Source organism: Danio aesculapii, chromosome 7 (genome assembly GCF_903798145.1).
Source record: "Danio aesculapii chromosome 7, fDanAes4.1, whole genome shotgun sequence".
Lineage (NCBI taxonomy): Eukaryota > Metazoa > Chordata > Actinopteri > Cypriniformes > Danionidae > Danio > Danio aesculapii.
The window spans coordinates 14,353,821-14,379,569 of NC_079441.1; the positions used below are offsets into that span (position 1 = coordinate 14,353,821).

General features: G+C 35.1%; 1 protein-coding gene across 1 annotated transcript in view; it reads left to right on the forward strand.

Moving 5' to 3' along the window:
- mpped2a (metallophosphoesterase domain containing 2a) overlaps positions 1–25,749 on the forward strand; it is a 134,355-nt gene that overhangs the window by 21,884 nt on the left and 86,722 nt on the right. Inside the window, exon 3 of the mRNA XM_056461082.1 lies at positions 18,952–19,133. Coding sequence (XP_056317057.1) covers positions 18,952–19,133 — 182 coding nt within the window. The remainder of the gene's footprint in view (positions 1–18,951; positions 19,134–25,749) is intronic.

Sequence of the window (25,749 nt, forward strand, 5' to 3'; positions counted from 1 at the left end):
GTGACGCAAATCTGATTTTTCATCAACTTTAATTTATTGCAGTCCTCCTTGTCACATGATCATTCATAAATCTGTTATATTTGTGTTGATCAAGAAATTTTCATTAATATTGAAAAGTATTAATTAAAACCATTTATTTAAAATAGCATACCATTTAAAATGCCACTGTTTAAAATTCTAATGCATCTTTGGTGATTTTATTTTTCTCAAACTGTTAAATAATAGAAATATTTTATAACTAGCTTTGTCAATATGTGCTACTCGTTCATTTGTTCGTTCGTTTGTTCATTCGTTCATTGATTCATTCCTTTTCCTTCGGCTTAGATCCTAATTTATCAGGGGTCGCCACAGCGGAATGAACCGCCAGCTACTCTGGCATATAATTTACACAGCAGATGCCCTTCCAGCCATACATGTGCTACTCAAATAAGTAAATAATTCCAATGCTTACAATAGTAAGTACATTAACATTTAGTAGTTCATTTTCTGCCAACTTTTTATAGAAATAATAATAGAAAATTAGCTGGAAAATTAGCTTTTTTGCCACCACATTCATCATACCTAGCAAAATTATCTGATTCGATGCATTAATACTTATTATTATTATTATTATTATTATTTTATCTTAACCTTAAAGGGCACCTAAAATATGATGGAAATCTAAGTTTGTAAGCTATTTGGACAGAACTGTATGTAGGGATAGTGTGTCCACAGTCATTTTGGGGTGATATAAACACAACAAGTCTATATAAACAACAAGTCTCTTTTTTTATTTCCTGTTTGTAAACTCGCTATATAATTCTTAAATGCTATAATCATCACGGCTGCATGATGTTAGTAAACGCTAATATAGGTGTGGGTGTGTGTGTGTGTTTACTGCAAATGGCATTTGTCTGTGACTCATCATTTCAGAAAGGCTTGAATAAACCCCACCACAAAAACATCAAATAAATTTTCTTGGTATTTTGACTAATAGGCTGTCTTTCAGCTTCATCCAAGTCTGTCTCCATCACTGACTGCTGTTTATCTGACATAACCCATGACGAGAATCAGACACACGTGGGAACGGTGGGTGGTGAGAAGCAGCTCATTTGCATTAAAAACACAGGCTGCAAAAACAGCTACATTGTCACTAAAATGGGCGGATTCTGGAAGCTATAATAAATAATCTGATGTGTATTTTGAGCTGAAACTTTACAGACACATTCTGGAGACACCAAAGGATTATCTTACATCTTGTAAAGGGGGTAAAATAGGTGCCCCTTAATGCTGTTTATATATTTGTCTATAAACTGAAATATAAGATACCTTATGGTCTTCAAACTAAAGGGGTCATCAGAATATGCATTTAAACATTGTCATGTTAATAAAAACACAGTTTAAATAGCTTGAAGTACAGCATCTTTGAACAAGAACACAACCTGTAGAAATAAACAACAGTTTCTGGAAGACCCGCAATATTGTCATCTTCTCATTGAAATGTTTGTTCGTGAAGTGTTTCCTCATTTCCCCTCATCCTCCATCCTGTTTTTCCAGCTTCTCTCTTTCTCTCTCTCTCTCTCTCTCTGTCTCTGTCTCTCTCTCTCTCTCTCTCTCTCTCTCTCTCTCTCTCTCTCTCTCATTTCAGTGCTCTCCGTGTTACTCTGAAGTTTATTGAATTAGCGCAGACAGCTGAGAAGCACAAGATAAGATAGAAGCGCCGTGTCTCTCCGTGTGTCTAAAATGGATTGCATTGCTATGTATGAGCGAAGGTTGTGGACCTGCACGTACGGTTTGATGTTTCTTCACCAATGGCGGTACAAGCCGAGCCGCACGAGAGGAAAAGCCAGTAAATATTTGGCTCCTCTTGATGATTATCATTATAATTTTTATTCTCTGGCCCTGGTTCACGGAGCTTCCTGCCCCTGCTTGTCTTACACACACACACACACACACACACTCGTGGCCCTGAGTGAAGCAGATAAGCCTGAAAAGTCCATTTCCTGTGCAGATCAGTGCAGTGGCGGCCCTATCCGCATCAAAGGCTTGACTGCAGGGCACTCTTTTCACAGCCCTGTGCCCCACATCTACAAAACACGGCCCTCTGAAATATTCATACTGTACACAGAGAGCTCAATCTCTCACTCCGGCTCTCTCTCTCTCGGTCAGTTGCACCAAATTCCTACATTAAAGAAGGAATCTTTCCACGGCGGCATTGGCGAGAGAAAAATGCTAAATATTTCCTTATAGTCAGCGCCTGAGCCCTGATTTATCCATTTATCCACATTGTCTTTTAATGGCTGCTAGATATTTAGCATACATCCATGCCTACAAACAGCAAATAAAGCATACATTAGGGCTGGGCGACATGGCAAAAATGCAATCTCTATAATTATTTTCCATATTTAACAATAACACTATATTTCAATATAGGTTAGTGCTTCCAGATTTAAAAGAGTGCCCCAACAATGAATGAAGCCACAAAAATTAGAGGGTCCATTAAATGACGTAACATTTTTGACTGATAAATTGTTGGTGGCCAAACATTTGGTACATCTCTAATAGCAACACACTTTTAGATTCCCATTGTTGCACATTTCTGCTGTCTGATTGGCTATTAGAGCAATATAGAGTCCAAAAGGCCAGAGCTTATTGTTGTTGATATAAATTATCACGATTCAATAGAATATCGCCCAGTCCTAGCATACATGCATACATATTAGGGCTGCATGATATTGGGAAAAAACTGACATTGCAATGTTTAGTTATGAGTATAATTTCACAAGATGATTTAAATAACTTTATTTGGGAAGAATTCATAGTTAGAGAGTCTATCTGCATAAAATGTAATAAACAAATGACAAGCATAAATGAATACAACAAAGATACAAAAAATAAAACTGTGCTTTAAGGTTTTTCTGGAGAGTAATCTGGAGAGTAATAGTATTGAGGTTAGGGCTGCATGATTTATCGAAAAAAGATCGTGATTTCAATTCGACCCCCCCCCCCCCCCCCCCAATTGATCTGAATCCAGCATCTCTACGATTCAGCCAATTATATTTTCAAGTTCGGGAGAAGCTTAAGAAGGTCGCACAAGACTTCATGTTGTTTTATATACGTACAGTTGAAGTCCGAATAATTTGCCCCCCTGTTTATTTTTCCCCCAATTTTTGTTTAATGGAGAGATTTTTTTTCCAACACGTTTCTACACATAATAGTTTTAACAACTCATTTTTAATAACTGATTTATCTTTGCCATAATGACATTAAGTAATATTTTACTAGATATTTTTCAAGACACTTCTATACAGCTTAAAATGACATTTAAAGGCTTAACTAGGTTAATTAGATTAACTAGGCAGGTTAGGGTAATTAGGCAAGTTATTGTATAATGATGGTTTGTTCTAAAAAACTAAAATGGTTTTTAAAAAATTAAAAACTGCTTTTATTCTAGCCGAAAAAAAACAGATAAGGCTTTCTCCAGAAGAAATGATATTATCAGACATACTGTGAAAATTTCCTTGCTCTGGTAAACATTAATTGGGAAATATTTAAAAAAGAAAACAAAAATTCAAAGGGGGGCTAATAATTCTGACTTCAACTGTATCTCAGCAACATGGACACCTCCAAATGGTGTTAAAAGTGTCAGATACTGTATTTCTAAGGTATAATTCACCCAATAAGGTCATTTCTGTCTTATTGTAATGATGTACTCGCAGTAGGGATGTAACGTATCACAACGGTTTGGAACGCACACGACTCTTTGAATTTGTAGGCTAATCCAACATTTAAAACAACTACCGAAAGATCGCCTCCCATGTCATTCAAATTGTGTGGACGAAAGAATTTTGGCATTCCTGTAAAATATAATAATGACGGGAAATGACCCAAATGTTTCTTAGGTTATTAAAGGTGGTTTCTGTCGCTGCTTGTTTAGCCTGTATTAATGCATTCAGTGTAAAGCTGCATTTTGTAAACATTAAAAGATCATGATCTCAATTTAAACCCGCGCAACATGGATGATAAATGATATTGATTTGCATATGTTTATTATTCTTTTGAAGCGCTGCATTCAAATCTGCGTTTGTAAATAACACAGAAGTACTGGGAGAACAGTTTGTAGTTCAGATATTAACACTGATGTTCATGGTAAAGATTAAAATCACTGTTAAATGGAACTTGACGCTGGTGAATGTTGTAGCAATTACATTGTGTAACCAATAGGTGGCGACAAACAACCATCAAAATTATGTGACTGAATAGTTTAAAAAAATGATCCACTTATAATGAAACTTGTTTTATATGTGAATTGTTGAGTCATTTATTGAAAACAAATTTAAAAATTTATTGAAAATTTAAGTTCTGTTTGTGAAAACCAGTGGTTTTTGCAGTAATATTTTTCTATAAATAGAAAATTATTGACATTTTGTCTCCTCCCTTTTTTGCTGATCCGAAAAATGGTCCAAAACCGCAGTGTGATCCGAACCGTGAGATTTGTGATCTGTTGCACCACTAATTCGCGGCCACAAAATCACGCATGAGATGACGCATGTGTGTGTTTTTGCTCAAAGTGACGGCGGCTATGACATGAGCGCACTCGGCAGTAAAAGTGAAACCAAAACCCCGAACATCATTTACATGATCATGTTGCATTGTAAAGTTATGCTTACGACAAGCATTTGATAAGTTTTTTCTTTCATAGCAAACAGTGTTCTGCATGAAAATATTTTTTTATATCTCATTAGTATCAGGTATTAATATCATTCTCAATCACTCAATGTTTTTCGATCGTAACATTATCTATAATTCTGCATATTGATCGTCATGAACATTTTTCTATTGTATTAACATTCTGTCATTGTACCTATCGTTCTGTCTATTATCATCTATCTATTTATCCATGTATCTGTCTGGTGGTCTAATGTTCTGTCTATCTATTGCTCCAGTGTGGTTTTGTCTGTCATTCTATCAGTTTTTTGTTTTATCTATCATTTAAATGCTGCATCTATCATTCCATCTTTGTTCGATACATCTGTTTATTGGTGATGTGATGTTCATCATCTACAATTAGAAACATAAGTACATACATTTCAACAATAGTAGCTATTCGGCAGACATATTGATCTACAATGAATTTGAATAAAATCTGGATTTGTCTTTTTTTGCTGTGTGTGCGTGTGTGTGCGTGCGTGCGTGCGTGCGCGTAATTTAATAATTATTTAATTTGCATTAGCCAAGAGTAATAACAGAAAAACATATGTCTCAGACTAGCACAAGAAACCGTGTCTGATGTTAATTAGCAGTCGGAGCACTGCCTTTAAACCTGTAGACCAGAGGTCAGGCGCTAAATTAACCGCCTATTGACCGGACAATCATTATGTCATAATGAGTGCTGGGGGGAAGGGGAGGGTCTGTTGTAATTATTCCTTCCTCTCATTGGATGGCAGGTGCATCTGTGCTGTAAAGCACCTTGACTAACAGTATGTATGTGTATGTATATATTAGGGGTATTAGGGGTGTATAATATATATATTAGGGGTGTGACGAGATTCTTACTCCGCGATTTTGACAGTATTAAAAAATCTTCTGTGATGAAATACATAAATGGAAAATATTTGCAAATTGCAAAACTATTTAGTTGCTTTCTTGAATAAAATGAAATATTAAATAACAATATGATATATTGAATAATATGATGTATTAATTATATTTTATTTAATTACTATATTGAAATATCTTATAATAATTAAATTATAAATCTTTTTTTTATACTACTACTACTACTACTACTACTACTACTACTACTGCTATTTACTGTGTTTACTGTGTTTTTTTTTATTATATATGTATGTTACTTTTTTCAATGTAAACTTTTATAAATGCTTTGGCAATACATTTGTAACATTTTTCATTCCAATTAAGCAATTATTGAATTGAGGAAAGAAAGAAAGAAAGAAAGAGAGAGAGAGAGAGAGAGAGAGGGAGAAAGAAAGAAAGAAAGAAAGAAAAACAAAGAGAAAAATTGGAAATACGTTTTCAGGACTGGACACATTTGCTTGCAGCTTTTATTGACAAATCCATTAGAGGTTGCTGTCTACAATTCTGTGAATCTCAAATAATTTACTGGGCTACAATATTTCATATGTGCGTTTTTTTTTTTTTTTTTTTTTTTTTTTTTTTTCTCAAAAGCAAACAAGAAGAAAAAACTTCATCGTGGCCACATACTTTTACCAAGATTTTACATAGTTTTTTTTTTTTTTTCGTTTTTTTGTACCTGGTTTTTGAAACCTTCCTTTGCTGGACTATAATCCAGATTGCTCCATGTCCCAAATACGACACAATACAAGGTGAGCTACTGAGCAAACTGACTGCTCTGGAAAGGGTGTCCCTATAGAGATAAATGGGCGAGACAAATGCATTCAGTTATAAATACTGATGCATTTGAGTTGCTACGCTAACATTCGTACAAATACAATTACAAATCTGTCAATAACGTGTCACTGTAAATATTTCACACTGTAGTGTGAAAAAAGAAACTGTTGACGCCATACTGCTCCGTAGCATTAGTTTTATCCAGAAATTACATGGAAAAGTGCCTCGGCACATATTTGCGGTTTTTCCCAAAAAGGTAGGCTTGGGCAAATGTTGGTGGTTGTTTAAACTACTCATTTAAAATGAGTTGAAACGACACAATTCCTATGTTTTTTGGGACAACTTAATTGTTTTATGTTCAATCGAGTTAAATATGTAAAAACGATTCAGTTATCTTAATCGATTTGTGTTGGGACAACATAAAAGTATTGTGTGGAACCCAGCTGTTTTTACAGTGAAGCGAAGACTAAGTAGTAAATGATCATAATTTTCTTTATTGGGTGAACTACCCCTTTGAATAATTGGAAGTTTAGATATTTTAAACCTCTTTTGCTTTGTACAGCGTTCACTTATTGACTGTTGTGCTATTCAGTCAGGCATAATGCAATCAACAACTTTTCAATAAAACGTTTTAGTTCAAAATAAAAAAGTATAATGCTGTCATAAAACAGTCAATCAGAGCATTTATATTGTTCAATAAATTGCTATTTTGAATGAGACTTTGAACCAAAAGATTGCTTTTTGTGCACAACATCGCAGAAATAGAAACCCATCAACCAACAACATGCCACACAGTATCACTCATTTATTTTTGTTGTGACTTTGACTGATGTTGATGAAAATCTCAGATTTAAGTTGAAGCGTTTATCAAATATCTTTTGTCGCTTCATCGAATCCCTCGAGGACTAAGAGCGTGGTGTTAACTGTGCTATAGAAAGAAAGAGTCAAAATAGAAACCATCTAATTGTTCCCTACACCTCAGTCTTGACCTCGCAAACAATTGTGGCTGCTATTTGCAAGTTTTCGGTTATTTCTTGCAGCAGAAGTCAAAGGAAGGAAGAGAGATCCACAAATAGCACGCTTGCGCTCCGCTCTCTGAAATAGATGAACTGTGGCTGTTTTTGAAGCTTTGATACGGTTCAATCGTTTGTTGTTCCTGAAGGTTAAAGAATCAAGTGAGCGCTGTCAACTAGAGTATCTTTGAACAGAAATCAAAACGCTTTCCTGTGCAATATGACACATGTATCCAATAAAAGAGCTGTGGTGCATCCAGAGACTAAACTTGCGATTATGTGTGTGTTATAAAGGTCTTTTCCTGTCATATGGAATTCTGCGCTCCACAAATCTAAGTTTTTATCACGTGTTACTGTGGATTTAAACTACATTTTATATTTTGTCCTTTCAAGATATATCATGCTTTATACTATAGGGCTGGCAGATATGAAAATTAAAAATCTCAGATCTTGATAATGATATACAGAGGGGGAAATAAGAATTGAACATGTCATGTTTTTTCCTGGGAATAATATTTCTAAAGGAGCTGTTGACATGTGATTTGAGCCAGATCAAAACCCAAACAATACAGTCAAAAGTAAAACAAAACAAACAAAAAAATCTGAAAAATGTGTAATAACAATGAAATGACACAAGGAAAAGTATTGAACTGCTGAAACGTATTTAATACTTTATATAAAAGGCTTCTTTGGTGATGGCAGCTTAAAGACGCCTCTCATGTGGAGAATGAAGTCACATGCATTGCTCAGGTGTGAGTTTTTCACAGACTTCAGCAGAGTGTAAAAATCTTGATTGTTCTGTGAGTCTCTCTCGTCTATCAAATCTGATCTTTATTTTGTATTTACTATTGGATTCAAGTCAGGTGGCTTACCTTCTTCCCTAAACCTAACCAATAGGGTTTTCAAAAGCAAACAAAAAGAAAAAACCTCCATCGTGGCCACATACTTTTACCAAGATTTTACATAGTGTTTTTTGTTTTTTTTACTTTGTTTCTGGAACCCTCCTTTGCTGGACTCTAATCCAGATTGCTCTATGTCCCAAATACAACACTGTACAAGGTGAGCTACTGAACAAACTGACTGCTCTGGTAAAGCTCTCCATTTGGAGGCCTGGCCATTCTACAGCTTAATTTTCTTTCTCTGAAAGCATTGGAGCGTTTTCTCGGCTGTGTTTTGCATTGTTTTGCTGAAATGTCCACCCTTATAATGTAGATGTTGGACTGAAGCAGCTTATATTAATTTACATGAGGAAGGGCAGTGGGTTGCTACACCTCCATTTTTTCATGTGTTCAATACTTTTCCCTTTGTCATTTCATTTTGTTACGCATAAAATAATTTGTAAACTTATTTGTTTTCTTTGCATATATGGATTTCTTTGGTTGTTACCAACATCCGGGGAAAAGTTCAAGTCAATGGAACCTTTAGAAATATGTTTTCTGAGAAAAATGGTGACGTATTCAATACTAAATTTGCCTGCTGCATATCACGATATAGTACCAATTCTGTAAATTCAATCAATTAATAGTTTATATATACGGATCACGTGTAAAGGACTTTACATTTTAAAGTGTATATACTTAGAAATGTTTGCATTTATGTATGTTCATATGTTAGGACAAACGTAAAAAAAATGCAGAAAAATAAAATATCAAATACCTCAAACTAATGATTACCGATCTAACATGACATTTTTTTTTTAAATATGACAGATAGAATCTGTGGACATTTTGGCTATTTCTGCACAAAAATGTGTAAAACAATCTGCGGAGTTGATTTTTGGAGTATCGTAACTAAAACTTGATATACAAATAGTACATTTGGAACTTATTTAAGGTTTACAACAATGCAAATCCAGTTAGATACACTTGTTTGGTAAACAAAGCAAGTTTCTCATATAACATACCTACTAAAATACAGAAAATAGGACTTTACAAACTATATTGTGAATAAATCATGTGAACATTTGCATATTAGTCAATAATATGCTTGATTTAATAAAAAAATTTATAAAACTAAAATTACGCCAGTAAATAAGTAGAGTTAGTAATGATGGGTTAAAAACTTTGGATTTCAGCATGCAAAGATTTCGTCTGGGCCTAAAAATCACTAAATACCGGTTGTATGGTTTACTGGTACTATGGTAGTATCGTGATACTATGGCTCCAAAATACTGTTTGTAAACGGAAGTATCATCATTAATGGTCTATCTACAATACATAATGTTGCATGTGGAAAAGTAACTAAAATGCTCACACGTTTGTGCAACAATAGACCATTTTTTTTTCAATAGTTAGTTTGTGGGGCCCTTTAAGGTTGCAAACTGAAGAATTCACGCATTTTATGGTAGCCTATTGCACGTTTTCTGATGCTTCAGTTAGAATCTGAATCAGTTTATTTCTGCTAGTATCTTTATTTTAATGTATTTTTTGTTGGTCAGTTATCTACAAAATGAACCAATACATTTTAGGTGAAGTGACGTGCAAATACTTTTTTCAATAATAAGGGAACCATTAATTCAATTCAAGTAGGCATATTATAACATGTATAGTATTTCTGACAATTTTCTTTATTTCATTGATTTTAGTTATGAATTACAGTATCGCAATACTACTTGGTATCACGATACTTCAGCTGGTATAGTATCGTAATATTAATTAATGTAAATTATGAAAAAGTATAACCGTAAACTATGTATTTGTGACACCACAATATAAAAGAGCATTAAATGAAACTACAGACTTTTTATTTTGTCCATACGATATGCTCTTTCTTTTTCTCTCTTTTTCTTTCTAACATTCACACATTCTGTTCTAATGCAATTTGAGTGGCACTATAAGCCCCTGGTCCGAGTAATCCTTTTTCCTCTCTCCACCTAATGAATATTTAAAAGACTCTGTGAATATTTAAAACAATGAGCAAATATTCAAAAGGCTCCGTTTGGTCATGGCTATATTTGCGGTTGTGGTGGTTTTGGTTTTTCTTTTCAGAAGGCTAAGCACCTTGAATGAATGTTTAGTCACAGTCAGGTAACCCCCAAAAAATGTGCTTCATATTGTAATAAGTTGCTTTCGTTCAAGTCAAAGTACTATTAAGAAGCAGTGAATCAATCTGAATACATTATTTTCAAGTCAAGGTTATAATTCTTCTGGCTTTGTTCTTGTAATAGAAAAGTCATGGGTTTTTAAGAATGCTTCAATTAATTATTCACAGTCTTTGAAAGTGTAAGTAAATTGAAAGTAAAGTGTTCTGTAGTCCAATTATTATGTATCTGTAGTTCTTTGGTTTTGAAATTCTGTCGTATTTATTATATTTATTTTTATTTATTAATGCTTGAACTGACCATATAAGGACTACAAAAGAACTGTACATAACCTTGAAATAAGCTCAATAGTTAGTCACCTTCAATAAAATAAAATTGCGCTGAAGCATGCACTTAAAATACTACAAGAGAAAAACAAAATAAAAATAACATGCAAATGATGAGAGTCACGCAACAGTCTGCTTTGTGTTCTGATTGACCTGTTGTCCATCAGGCTTTTACACTTGTGGAATTTACATGCTTAAGAGGAAACAATAGTGTCTGAGGCTCATAGTATGACCATTTCCATATACTGATATCTTATTACACTCACATTTTCTTTATAGGGCACATTTACGGTAGGAAATGCTTGTTAAATGATTGTTAAAAAAGGACAACCAAAAAACAACAAAAGAACAGATCGCGTACATAACCTTGGAATAAGCTCAATAGTTAGTCACCTTGATAAAATAAAATTGCACTAAAGCAAGCAATTAAAATATTACAAGAGAAAAACAAATAAAAATAAACTGTTGTAAAAATGAAAATGAGGTTTAATGACATTCAAACAAATACTGTACATCTAAGGAAAGCAACTAAATACTATGATTTTCTTTAAATATCAGTACAATATTTATAGGAATCTTAGGGTGCTTTCACACTAGCACCCTAAGATTCAGTTATTAACAAAGAAATCAGTTATTAGAAATGAGTTCTTAACTTGATAAATATGTTGATCATTTTGTGTTTAAAAAAAATTATGTTTAAATGTTATATTTTAATGGTTAACAATGTGAATGTCCAATATGTGCAGGGCTAATCAGTTATTAGAAATGAGTTCTTAAAACTATAGAAATGTGTTGATAAATGTGTTGATCATTTTGTGTTTAAAAAAGTTATGTTTAAATGTTATATTTTAATGGTTAACAATGTGAATGTCCAATATGTGCAGGGCTAATCAGTTATTCCATTAAACAGCAGTTTCTTTAGTTATTCCATAGTTACTACTAATAAGGTTTAAACTGGGATAATGTTGACACTTCCCACTACAAGTTTTTTTTTTCAGGTTGGAGCTGTCATTCATGTATATGTCGCGATGTCAGTTCGATGCGTGCATCACGTTATGAAACTATTCTAGTTGACATCTTGGAGTTAAACATAGACTGAACTTGAGGCCGGGTAATCTGGTCCGATAAACTCACTGCACTGACAGTCCTTCTCGGAACCACAGATTGCGACATGGCGGGACAGCAGTATAAACTTGCACGTCTTCCTAAACTTCAGCCATTATTCTAACATAGGCGCGCGCGCTCTAACCGAAAGCGGGAGACGCGTCTCTATAGCAACCTCACAACCTCTCCAATGTGCCGCCTCGCAATATTTGCAAACAAGTCATATGGATCATACTTATTATCATTTGACAGTGATGGAGGAATGCCGCCAAATGTAGCGAAGTAAGAGTACTGATTTTTCTCTAACAATTTACTTGAATAAGAGTAAAAGTACACATATTTAAATGTACTCAAAAAGTACACGTTACCCAATAATTTTACCCAAGTAAATGTAACTAAGTAAATGTAACTCGTTACTACCCACCTCTGTCTGTGTAACACCTAACATTACCTTGGCGACAAGCAGGACTGACCCAGTGTAAACACAGTGATAATGTCTGCGTTAAAAAAATGACTTCTGCAGATAGTGCTTCACTATTAATCGAAAAAAGATCGTGATCTTGTGGACACCTCCAAATGGTGTTAAAAGTGTCACCTACTGTATTTATAAGATATAATTTACCCAAAAAGGTCATTTCTGTCTTAATGTAATGATGTATTTGCGGCTGCGAACTCACACTTGAGCTGACACACTGTTAGTTTACTACTGAGAAGACGCGCGTGTGTCTGCGAATGATGTCTACTTTAGTGAACTGAACCTGCATTAGGCTGTGAATAACACATAATAAAGTTGTAATTAACGTTCAGTTTGTTGACCTCAGTCAGAAGCTTCGCTGTAGGAACTACGATTTGCATGTGTGTTTTTTGGGGAGTTTTTCCCAAAGTTATGGTACCCACTGAAAGTGAAACTGAAAGTGCAAAGAGTATTAAGTTTTATTTTATTGCCGTAATTTGAAAACCTAATGTTGTTGATGTTGTTCCATCCCAAAGAGGGAAAAAATCACTTTCCCGAACTCTCACATTCAATCTGCCCAGTTGGTGGAATGAACTCCCTAACTACATCAGAACAGCAGAGTCACTTGCTGTCTTCAAGAAACGACTAAAAACGCAACTGTTTAGTCTCCACTTTCCTTCCTAATCTGCAACTGCCTCTCTGGCTATACCACTAACTGTGCCCTCTCTCTCTCTCTCTCTCTCTCTCTCTCTTTCTCCAAAAAAAAAAAAAAAAAAAAATATATATATTTTTACTAATGCTTTGCTTCTTAGACTTTACACACCTGAAACTTGTCTATAGCACTTGGTTACTGCTGCTCTTATAGTTGTGTGAATTGCTTCCTTGTCCTCATTTGTAAGTCGCTTTGGATAAAAGCGTCTGCTAAATGACTAAATGTAAATATAAATGTAATGTTTAGGGGTAAATCTTTATAATAAGAAAAAGTTGTACAGAACCATGATAAATAAATCAATGGAAATGAAAAAGGCTGGAAGTCTCTAGCCAATAAGGTTCCAATGGCTTCGCCTGTTTATACATGAAATGATAAGGTCAATTTAAAAAGAAAGTATCTTTTTCATTCTGTAGGTCTATAGTTTCACCATTCTGTAGTTCTGTTTTTGTAATTATTTATTTATTTTTAGTTCTGTAGTTTTATTCTGTAGTAATTATCCGGTTTCGTAGTTTTATTATTCTTTAGTCGTATTGATTTGTCAATAGTTTTGATTAGTTATTAATTAGTTTTCAAAAGAATCAAAGAGTTCGAACATGTCTTGTGCAGTCGTTACTCAGTGACTCATAGTAAACAATAAGTGCCTCCCCTTTTCAAAATAAAAGTCTTGCATAATAAGTTAAATTGAAACTTATAAAAAACTAAGGGAGGAAAATGGTCATTGTTGTCTCGCTATGAAATGTTGTGGCTTATCAAACACAGCCTGAGGTGTGCGTATTAATGATCCTGAGAGCAACATATCCATCTGTGTTCTCCTGATGACACAGCTGCTCGTGGTGTCCGGATAAATGACCTAAAGTACATGCAAACGATGAGAGTCACGCAACAGTCTGCTTTGTGTTCTGATTGACCTGCTGTGTGTCAGGTTTTTGCACTGGTGGAATTTACATGCTTAAGAGGGAACAATGGTGTCTGAGGCTCATGGTCATTTCCATTTACTGATCTATTATACCCACGTTTTCTTTATAGGGCACCTTTAAGGAAGGAAATGCTGTATAATTTTATTGTATGTTGTAATTAAAATGCGGGTTTGATTGTTAAAAAAAAGGATGATTTGTATGTTTAGGTGACCGTAAATGATACACAACTCTGCCTCCATGTGGAAAAACGTTGCTGGCTTTAATAGATTCGTGTATGTGTATGTGTATGTATGTGTGTGTGTCTGTGTGTGTCTGTGTGTCAGCAGGGCATAGAGTTCAGCACACCAGCCGCTTCCATAACTAGATCTGTCGAGTCTTTTATATCTCTGGGCCTGGCCTGACCACCACAGACCACACTGAATCAATACGTGTGTGTGTCTGTATGTGTGTGTGTGTGCGCGCGCGCGGACTTGCTTTTATTTACTGCATTGTGATCAATAACAGATATTATTTTCTGTCCACATGTTTCTCTCTTACTTTTTAAAAGTGTCATGATTTTCAGTACAGGTGGTTGATTTCAGATATGACTTATATGAATTATATACAGATATGGCTCATATAAATGTAATCACAGTTGAATGTGGAAAATATGCAAATTTTCTTTCTTGCTTTCTGTCCTCTTTTCTTTCTGTCCTCTTTTTTTCTTTCTTCATATTTTCCTTCATTTCTTTCCTTCCTTTCCTTTTTACCTTCGTTTCCTCATTTCTTTCTTTCCTTCATTTCTTCATATGTTTCCTTCCTTCCCCTTCATTCCTCTCCTCGCTTATTTTTCTTTCCTTTATTTCTTTCTTTCCTTCATTTCTTCATATTTTTTATTTCATTCTTCTCCTCACTTATTTCTTTCTTTTCTTTATTTCTTTCTTTCCTTCATTTCTTCATATTTTGCTTCATTTCTTTCCTTCCTTTCGTTCCTTATTCATTTGTTCATTTATTCATTCCTTCTATTCTTTCTTTCCTTCATTTCTTCATACTTTTTTCCTGTCCCTCCTTCATTTCCTTCCTTTTCCTGTCCTTCTTTTCTTCTCTCATTTCTTTCTCCTTCATTTCTCCATATTTTCAATTTTTTTCTTTTTCATTTCTTTTCTTTCTTTCCTTTCCTTCCTCCCTCCCTTCCTTTCCTAATTTCTGTCTTTCTTACTTTCTTTCTTTCCTGCATTTCTTTTTTTCCTTCATTTCCTTCATTGCGTTCCTTATTCATTCGTTCATTTATTCATTCCTTTCTTCTTTTCTTTTCTTCCTTTTCTAATTTTAGTTTTTCTTTCCTAGCTTCATTTCTTTTCTTGCTTCGTTGCTTCCTTTATTCATTTATTTCTTCATTCCTTTCCTCCTTTTTCCTCCTTTTTTCTTTCTTTCTTTTTCTTTCTTTCTTTCCTTCCTCGCTTACTTCCTTTCTTCCTTCCTTCATTTCTTACTTTCCTTCCTTTTCTCTTTTCTTTTTTCTCCATTTCTTCATATTTTTCTTTCTTCTTCTTTCTTTCTTTCTTTCTTTCTTTCTTTCTTTCTTTCTTTCCTTCCTCGCTTACTTCCTTTCTTCCTTCCTTCATTTCTTACTTTCCTTCCTTTTCTCTTTTCTTTTTTCTCCATTTCTTCATATTTTTCTTTCTTCTTCTTTCTTTCTTTCTTTCTTTCTTTCTTTCTTTCCTTCCTCGCTTACTTCCTTTCTTCCTTCCTTCATACTTTCCTTCCTTTTCTCTTTTCTTTTTTCTTCATTTCTTCATAATTTTCTTTCTTTCTTTCTTTATTTCTTTCTTTCTTTCCTTCCTTCATTTCTTCACGTTCCTTAATGTCTTTTCTCATTTCCTTTCTTTCCTCATTATTTCATCCATTCATTTATTAATTAATTAATTCATTTCTTTTTTCGTTTCTTTTCTTCCTTTTCTAATTTTCTTTTCCTTTCTTCATTTGCTTCCTTCATTGATGCATTCATTTTTTCCTTTCCTTTTTTCATTTCTTTTCTTGCTTAATTTCTTTCTTTGCTTCCTTCCTTTTCTATATATTTGTGTCTGTCTGTCTTCCCTGCCTTTTCTTTTTTTTTTTTTTTTTTTGCTGCTCCTTTATTTGGCATCCTTCTATGTTCTTTTTTTATTTGAGTAGATTCTCTTTTATGTACAACTGCATAACATACTTGTTTTCCTTAATGGAAGTGTGTGTGTGTGTGTGTGCGTTGTCCGTTCGTAAGGTCCTTTATATTTTTAGTCGGACAGGAGATGTAAGTGTTAATTAGAGAGCCGAGGGCTTTTTGTCGACTGACAACCCTTTTAGTAATGAAATAATAGTGTTGGGGGGGAGTGGGGAGTATGGCTTATTGCACGTTTCTGACTTCAATTACAGACAGGATGCTTTTTTTCATTCCTTTTGAGTTATAGAGGAGAATTTCTTCCCCCCCCTCCTTCCCTCGTCCCCCCAAAACTATCTTTGGGAAAATAAATAAAAGGATGTTCAGACAAGAGCAGAGTGATTCTCTTAAATAGACATCAAATGTGAGAATTTCTGAAGGCTGCTTCCATTTTCTGAGCGGCTGCAACAAAAGATCTTGCTGTAGTTTCCACTTTTCTGCAAAAACAGTAAATGCAAGTATGAAAATGTTTCTGCGAAAACTATTTTATGTTCATACGTATTTCGGAAATGTACCGTCTCTGTCTATATTTCTGGAGTCACACAAGAATATCAATAGTTTGTACACCATCATTCAAAGTTTGTCATTATTTTAAAGAAATCAATATTTCAAATGAGTGTTTTTCTTTTGAATTCTACCTTCAAATATAAATGTATCTTGTTTATCAAAAATGTAAAAAGCAGCAAAACCATGATAAGAACTTTTTATTTATTTATATATTTTTTGCCATTATGCGTTATGTTTTACAGGAAAGTGGAATGACAGGAAGTGAAGTCGGAGAGAGAGGGGGATAAAATTTGGAAAGGTCCATGAGCTGGGATTCGAACTCGGGACGCATGTAGCGCTGTTGTAATATATGCCGACACATTAACAAAAATTTGTAAAAAAAAAAATGTATAAATAAAAATGTTAATCAGTATATTAGCAAGATTTAAAAGTCATGAATAAAATAAACTTAAATTAAATGTAATTAGAAAGCAGTCATTTTATATGTAACTAATATTTCTCAATATTGCTGTTCCTGCTTTAATTTTTGACTAAATAATTCAGCTTTTTCATTCTGCAAAAGAAACAAACAAAAAAAAAACACATCAATTTTAAAATATAAAAATATCAGTGTCCTTAAATGTGACCCTGGACTACGAAGTCTTAAGTGTGCGGTTTTTATACATCACTTGAAAGCATTAATAAGTTTCCATTGATGGATATTCAGATCAGATTATTTAAAAGTCTAGAATCTGAGGGTTAAAAAAAGCATCCAAATACTGAGAAAATGGCCTTAAAAGTTGTCTATATGAAATGCTTAGCAAAGACCATAATCCAAAACTGAGTTTTTATATGTTTACACTAGGAAATTTACAAAAAAGCATGATCTTTACTTAATATTCGAATGGTTTTTGGCATAAAAGAAAGATGTATTTTTGAGTTTTACAACATAAGACTGCACAGCAGATTTAGGTCATCAGCGTCTAAGAACAATGTTATTTTGAGGTCCAATAACAACATGAAATGATGTTGATATTTGGTTGATTTTAGGTTGTGTTGGAAAGTGACCAAAAGTTTAAGTGATCTTAAACCAACATCATATTGATGTCAAATACTGACATTTATTCAAGTATGGCAACCAAAATCCAACGTCTAATCCACGTCATATTGTTGTAACATCATTGGACGTTGAAATTTCGTTGTTTTTAGGTGGCATTGCAAAGTTACCAAAATGCAATGTCTGTCCTGGGTTCTGACATTAACCCGATTTTCATTTTCAAACACAATGCAAAGTCACACGACTTTGGGGTACAACATTAATCTGACGTCATGTTGATGTCCTGTGCCTGCTGGGTGGTTTGGTGGTCGAGGGTCACATATTTTCTATTTTATTTTCATATTCTCTTATTTTAATGAAGTTTAATAAAACTTGTTTGTTTAGATTAGATCAAAATATATTGTCTATATTCACTGAGAAATGGATAAAAATATTCATTTTCAAAAGGGTTGTACTCATTTACGTGAGTATATTATAATAACAAACATATTTTAAAAAAGCAGCAAATCCTTGAATGTCTTGTGTTTCTGATTGTGTACCAAGTCGGACCGCGTCAGTTCAGCAAAAATTACATGAAATAATCCTATAAGTCATTTTTTTATGACCTTACTCTTTTGTCACTGAATTAGATCTGTCACAATAATCAATATATTGACTTATCGCACAACACATGGACATGAGCTCAATCATTTTTGGTGATGCAATATATATCGCCCAAATAAAAACCGATTCTAGCAACATTTTAGCTGATTGTGCAATATCTCGATCTCTATTGGAGGTATCAGTATCAGTTCAAAAAGCACTCAAGTATTTACTATAAATTACTGTAGTAAATATTCATGTGGAAATAGATGTGGTAGCAGGTATCGCAGCCTCTGTTACTTTTTACCTTTATTATTATCTGATTGCTTTCACATTCTGATTCCAATGCCTAAATTGTTAAAATGACTATAATTAGATTAAATATTCCTTAGAATAAAATATGATGTGTTCTTTGGAAGAGTGTAGTTGCATTGTGATGATATAATATTGTCATTCTGGCACTATATAATGAGTGGCATAAAATGGTCTTAAAATTATGATAATAATATCATTATGGCAATATATTTTGGCGCAACTTATCCAACAAAAAATAGATATCGTGACAGGCCTACACTGAATGTCAGTTTCGTTCTTCTCTGCAGTCACTTATTAAGATTTTAGCTCCAATCACAGTCTGATTTCAGCTGAACTAACATTAGTCTGCACTTAATTCTGCCGATTTTCGTGCTTAAAATAATATGCTTCCCTTTCTCTCCTTCCATCTGTCTCTCAGGGTGGACCCCATCTCATACGACACTCCCAAGCCGGGTGGCCACACGCGTTTTGTGTGCGTGTCGGACACACACTCGCGGACAGATGGCATCCAGATGCCTTACGGGGATGTTCTGCTGCACACGGGGGACTTCACCGAGCTCGGACTGCCCTCCGAGGTCAAGAAGTTTAACGACTGGTTAGGTAAAGAGCTGCGATTAACCACCGTTTAACCCCCTGGCATCACGGCTGACCCTCGCACACGCTGCGTTTAGCGACGTGTGAAGTGCTGCTGACAGGTTTTAGTGACTGAGGCTAATGGTCAGAAGAGTTTCTGCTTTCAGCGTCCGTCAGCTAACAGAAGGTGTTCAGTGGAGTGTGTGTGTGCGGTTCATATTGCTGCTTCTATAGTCAGGCATTCTGGGTGGCAGAAGTCATTTTTTGATGTCTTTGTTTTGGGTTTCTCATAGTAGAGTTTATTTATTTATTGCTTTGGGGTTGGATTATAAAACTCCTCATTTAGAATAAAGTAGTTCTCTTTTAAGTGAATATTGTTCTGTGGAATACTATACAATAGGATATACAGCTGAAGTCAAAATAAACAGAGCAAGGAAATGTTCACAGTATTTCCTATAATATTGTTTCTTCCGGAAAAAGGTCTTATTTGTTTTATTTTGGCTAGAATAGAAGTGATAAATTTTGTAAAAATCTTTTTTTAGGTCAATATTATTCTTCCCCTTAAGCTATATATATTTTTTTCAATTGTCTACAGAACAAACCATCGTTATACAGTGACTGATTAATTTAACTTCCCTATTTAACCTAGTTTAGCCTTTAAATTGCTCTTAAGCTGAATACTAGTATCCTGAAAAAATATCTAGTAAAATATTATTTACTGTCGATAAGATAAAAGAAATTTAAATTTAAAGAGTTATTAAAACTATTATGTTTTGAAATGTGTTGAAAAAAATCTTTCCGTTAAACAGAAATTGGGAAAAAAATACATAGGGGGCTAATAATTCCGACTTCAACTGTGTGGTTATTATTAGATCGATTAGTCAGCACCAAAGCCAAAACTGTACCTAATTTTACCTAAATAACGTAAAAGCAATAATTAGTTAACTTCAATGAATACTGTATGTTGGGGGAAATATTAAATATAAAAAATCAAGGGAAAGAGGAGCAAATTAAGAGAAGCATTTTTTTTTTTTTTTTTTTTTTTTTTTTTTTTGCTTGCAAAACCCTTATTTAATTGAAATATATTATCTTTCTTTTTTACATTTACATGTATTCATTACACAGACACTTTTGTCTGAAGCAACTTACAATTGAGGAGGCATTCAGCAATTCAACAAGGCAATAGACACAAGAAGTGCTAATTATATAATAATAATAATAGCAATACATTTTATTTATTGTGTGCTTTTCTAAATCTAAAGCGCTACAACAACAGAGAAATCAAACATGCAATAAAATACAAGTATACATGAAAAAAATCTAATATATAAACTCAGAGAATTAAGGGTAAGGGTGTTTTTTTTTCTCATAAAGAGAGAAGAGTATTTCTACAGGTGGTTTGTCAAGCCCACTCACCTCTGTGAGGCACACAACATAAATATGTTTTTTTTTTTTTGAGATAAGGAGTGATTGTCAGAAAGTGTCTGGTGCAAAGGTGCAAAATTGGTGTTCTAGTTAAGACTAAAACGTTCTAGTTAGTGTCAGAGAAATGAAAGTGTGTGTTTTCTACAGGTGGTTTGTCAAGCCCACTTACCTGTGTGAGGCACAATAAATAAATCCACAATATTTCTTTAGAGATATGGAGTGATTGTAAGCAAGTGTCTCGTGCAAATGGGCAAAACTGGTGCAAGTTCTAGTTAAAGTGTCAGAAAGACGAACGAGTGTGTTTTCTACTGGTGGTTTGTCAAGCCCACTCACCTTTGTGAGGCACACTCAGAATTGCATTATGTTTTGAAGTTGTCGTGTGGTTTAGCTGTTCATAAAGGTGCTGGGTTATTTTATAACTTATTTTAATGAAGTTTATTTTAATGAAGTTAATTAAAACTTATTTTAATGAAGTTTATTAAAACTCTTTTATTTAAATGTATCCAAACATGTTGTCCATGTTCACTGAGAAATGGATAAAAATGTTATATATAAACATGCAAACTACTCATTTATTTGAATATATTTTAATAATTATTTTTTTCAATTTTCAATATTAATGATAATAATACTAAGAAGAAATGCAATATAAAAACCAAATGTCAAAATGTCTTGTTTAATGTGTACTAAATTGGACAACATCAGTTCACCAAAAACACATTAAACATATTTGTAATTTTATCATCTAAAATTCATTGGTATAAAAAAACTTTTAATGGCTTGTTATGGAATGTAATATTTCGCACAAAGTGCTATTATTTACTAAACAACTTTATATACATATGATTAGAATACTGAAAATGTTCAATTGATTTACTAGTAGATATGAGTCCTGAAACCTTTAGAAGTGGCTTTGCTTTAACAATAAAATGTTATTTAAAATCCTTCAAATTCATTAAGAATAGTGTTGGGGAAAGTAACTGTTACGTTACTTTGCTTTTGAAAGTAATGCATTACTCCCCAAGAAAGTAACTAGTTGCGTTACTTTTTACGGAAAGTAATCTTTTCCATTACTTTTCAGTTACTTTTGCATTACTTTTTCTTACCTGGCTGGGCTTTCTGGTCTGACCTACTGACTTGTAGGTTTTGTTCATTTTTTAAATAGAGAAATAACAACACACTGTATAATAGGCATGTGCCGGTATAAGATTCTGACGGTATAATAACCTTGGATAAAAATATCACGGTTTCACCGTATTGTGATTACTGCTCTAAAATATACTCTTTTTAAATGTCTGGGTAAAAAACAGCTACTTTTTCCCCTTTGAACACATTGTGTTTTATTTTGAGAAACATTTATAATATTTTGAAACGGTAAACATGTCAGGCTAAATAATTGAAATGAATAATTGACTTTTGCTGTCTTTATTAGTTTCAAAACCACAGATTTCTTTACAATTTAAAATGGCATTTTTTAATGTTCATAAAAAAACCTTACAAATACCTTAGGAATGGTATAGCAGAAAATTTTGGCGGTTTAAAAACCTTGACTTTTCCAAACCGCGGTATAACTTGAAAAAGTTTTTCGTCCCATGTCTACTGTATAACAGACACCTTTACTTACCTTTGTTTCTTTTCGATTTGTTCGAAATAATGAGACTTCGATGCATTTAAAATAATGAGACTTCAATGAAAGTATGTAAGGCTTTGGCTCCTTCATTTCTGTCTGTTCCCACGTGATTAAACGTGACTACCTTTAATTTTAATTCAGCACTTATTTTTTTTTTTAAAAAGCCAATTAATTAAACTAAAAAGTAACTCGCATTACATTTTTTAAAAGTTACTAAATATTATTGCATAATTTTTTTAAGAAACCCATTAATTTACTAATTAATTAGAAAAGTAATAATATTACGTAACACTCTACCTCCAACATTGGTAAAGCATATATTTAACTATTTTATAGACCATTTTGAAGGGTGTAAACCAAAACATTGGTCCCAACTGTTTTACATTTTTAATTTCTAGAGCTTCCGAGAGTCCAAAAAGAGCCACATATTGATAATGTTATGAAGGCTGTTAACATTTAAGTTATGATTGAATTGCCTCCGTTGTAGTTATGAAATAGTTTGATAACAAGCAGGAAATGTTCATTTGCCAATGACATGACCACATTGAAAAAGTCTATATATTAATTCAATTTAAGACTTTCTTTGGCAGTAAAGTGTCAGGAGAAGTGCTTCATTTGTGCAATCTATTTTCATCTGATGTAGACATGGTGTAAAAATTATTTAGTATTTTCTGCAAGACATTCTAATTACAGATTCATAGGAGAGCAATGGTATTTCATTAGCAGCTAATTATGCTTATTTATGTGGGGTTAAATTCAACATGATTGGAAAAAAATGTGAAGAATACAAATGAAGAAATGTCTTTTAAAGAATATTTTTCTTTCTGTTACAAGCCCCTGGTGTTGGTCTAGGGGGGAAATGGGGTTTGACATTTAGTGTACAATTAAAATATGAATTTATATACAGTTGAAGTCAGAATTATTAGCCCCCCTGTTAATTTTTTTCCCCTAATTTCTGTTTAACAGACAGAAGATTTTTCAACACATTCCTAAACATAATAGTTTTAATAACTCATTTCTAATAACTGATTTATTTTATCTTTGCCATGATGACAGTAAATAATATTTGACTAGATATTTTTCAAGACACTTCTATACAGCTTAAAGTGACATTTAAAGGCTTAACTAGGTTAATTAGGTTAACAAGGCAGGTTAGGGTAATTAGACATGTTATTGTATAATGATGGTTTGTTCAGTAGACTATTGAAAAAATATGTAGCTTAAAGGGGCTAATAATTTTGACCTTAAAATGGCTTTAAAAAAATTTAAAACTGCTTTTATTCTAGCCGAAATAAAACAAAAAAAAACTTTCTCCAGAAGAAAAAATATATCAGACATACTGTGAAAATGTCTTTGCTCTGTTAAACATCATTTGGGAAATATTTAAAAAAGAAAAAAAAATTAAAAGGGGGCTAATAATTCTGACTTCAACTGTATATTGTGAATGACTTTTATTTACAATTCCCAAAGTGAACAAAAACAACAAATTAATCAAAAATAAAAAAAAGAATGTAATACAAAAATATACTATTTACAATATGTACAATATTGGGACAAAGATGGGGGGAACAAGAGAACGCTACGGTTACTAAAGTAACCCTTCGTTCCCCGAGGGGGGGAACGGAAATGCTATGTGGAAACTTCCACTATGGGGATTTCGTCAGAATCCAATCATCTGAAAGAGTATAAAAACGGGCCAATGAAATGCCAATGAGTTGGCAGCGTCAGCGTGCACAGCTGGCGTCAATGACAATCAGTCATGCTATAAAGACGCAGCCAGTGCCATGCTCGACATCCTTTTCTAGCTGAAGAGACTTTCACGCTCAACAGCTAAGGGACAATCGTTGTGGCGAAGGAACATAGCATTTCCGTTCCCCCCCTCGGGGAACGAAGGGTTACTTTAGTAACCGTAGCGTTCCCCTTCGGATGGGGAACTCCAATGCTATGTGGAAACTTCCACTATGGGGAAATCTATGGAAAACGCCACAACGAAAGAACCTTACTGCGCCCCTGGCGAAGGGTGTGCCACGCAGTAGAGCAAGCGCACCTACAACGCCCCGAGACACAGTCTTCCAACGTGTCCCCTGGCCCTCACTTACCTGTTCAGAAACGGTTATATTTTTCGGGGAGTCGCAATAACCCAGTAAAAAGGTTTTGATACGACAGTACGTTGGGAAAGCGTTCAGTCCCGATAGGGAGGACGCTGCGGAGCTCACCTGCTACCCAGAGGGGAGACCTGGTGACAATCTATGGACCAGCCCAGAGATGGGGGGGTCCTAGCATAAGGATGGTTAGCGGGGAGGGAAGACACGAGCCTGCCCTAGAAGGGGGGACTATACCGTGGCTGAGTGAACGTATGGGATCGCCAGCGGGGATCACACATAGCAGGCACCTATACCCAGAACGCGGGCTGACCAGCGGGCATGCCGACAACGTAACGGGCCAACACCTGACTCCTCCGCTGAGTCAGGTGCTGGGGGCCTCGGAGGAACTCTGCAGGGTTCGCCAAAGAAATGGGGAACTAAACTGACAAAGCTGAAAAAGCGCACGTATCTCCGGGTTAGGGAGAGTGGCGCAGCAAGCGTGTTTCGACACCTCAACCGAATCGTTTCCTCAATCACCAAGGGTTGCCTAATACCCTTGAGGAAACCGGCTCCACTCGCAGATTGTAACCTTGCAAATGTATTGGGTGTCACCCAACCCGTAGCTCTACAAATGTCTGTCAGAGAGGCGCTGCGTGCTAACGCCCAGGAGGATGCGATGCTCCATAGTGGAGTGCGCTCTCACCCCCGGGGGACACGGCTCACCCTGGCCCAAAGGCGAGGGAGATGGCATCCACTATCCAGTGGGCCAACCTCTGTTTAGATACGGCACTTCCCATCTGCCGACCACTGTAATGGACAAAGAGCTGGTCAGAGGATCTAAGGCTCTGAGTGTGGTCCCCATATATTCGCAAAGCGCGAACAGGACACAACAATGAAAGGGCTGGGTCTGCCTCCTCCGTGGGCAGCGCTTGCAGGCTCACTACCTGATTGTTAAAACGACGTGGTAGGAACCTTGGGCACATAGCCGGGCCGGGGTCTCAGGACAACGTGAGAGTAGGCCGGCCCGAATTCTAGGCACGAGTCACTGACCGAAAATGCCTCCAGGTACCTAACCCTCTTAACCGATGCCAACACGACCAGCAGAGCTGTCTTCAAGGACAGAAATCTCAAGGATACTGAGTCGAGTGGTTCGAAGGGATCCCCACGTAGGCTCGTAGCACTACCGCGAGATCTCAAGAGGGTATGAGAGGGGGGCGGGGGAAAACATCCGCCTCGCACCTCTGAGGAACTGGATGATGAGGTTATGCCTCCCCACGGTGCCGCCATCCACGCATCATGATGAGCGGAGATGGTGGCCACGTAAACCCTCAGTGTGGAGCGCGACAGCCTTCGCTCCACCTGTCCTGAAGGAAAGAAAGCACAACACTGATCTGGCAAGATCGGGGGTCTTCTCGGCGAGAAGCGCACCACTCAGTGAATAGACTCCACTCCAGGGCGTAGGCATGCCTCGTAGAGGGTGCACTAGCCTGAGTGATGGTATTAA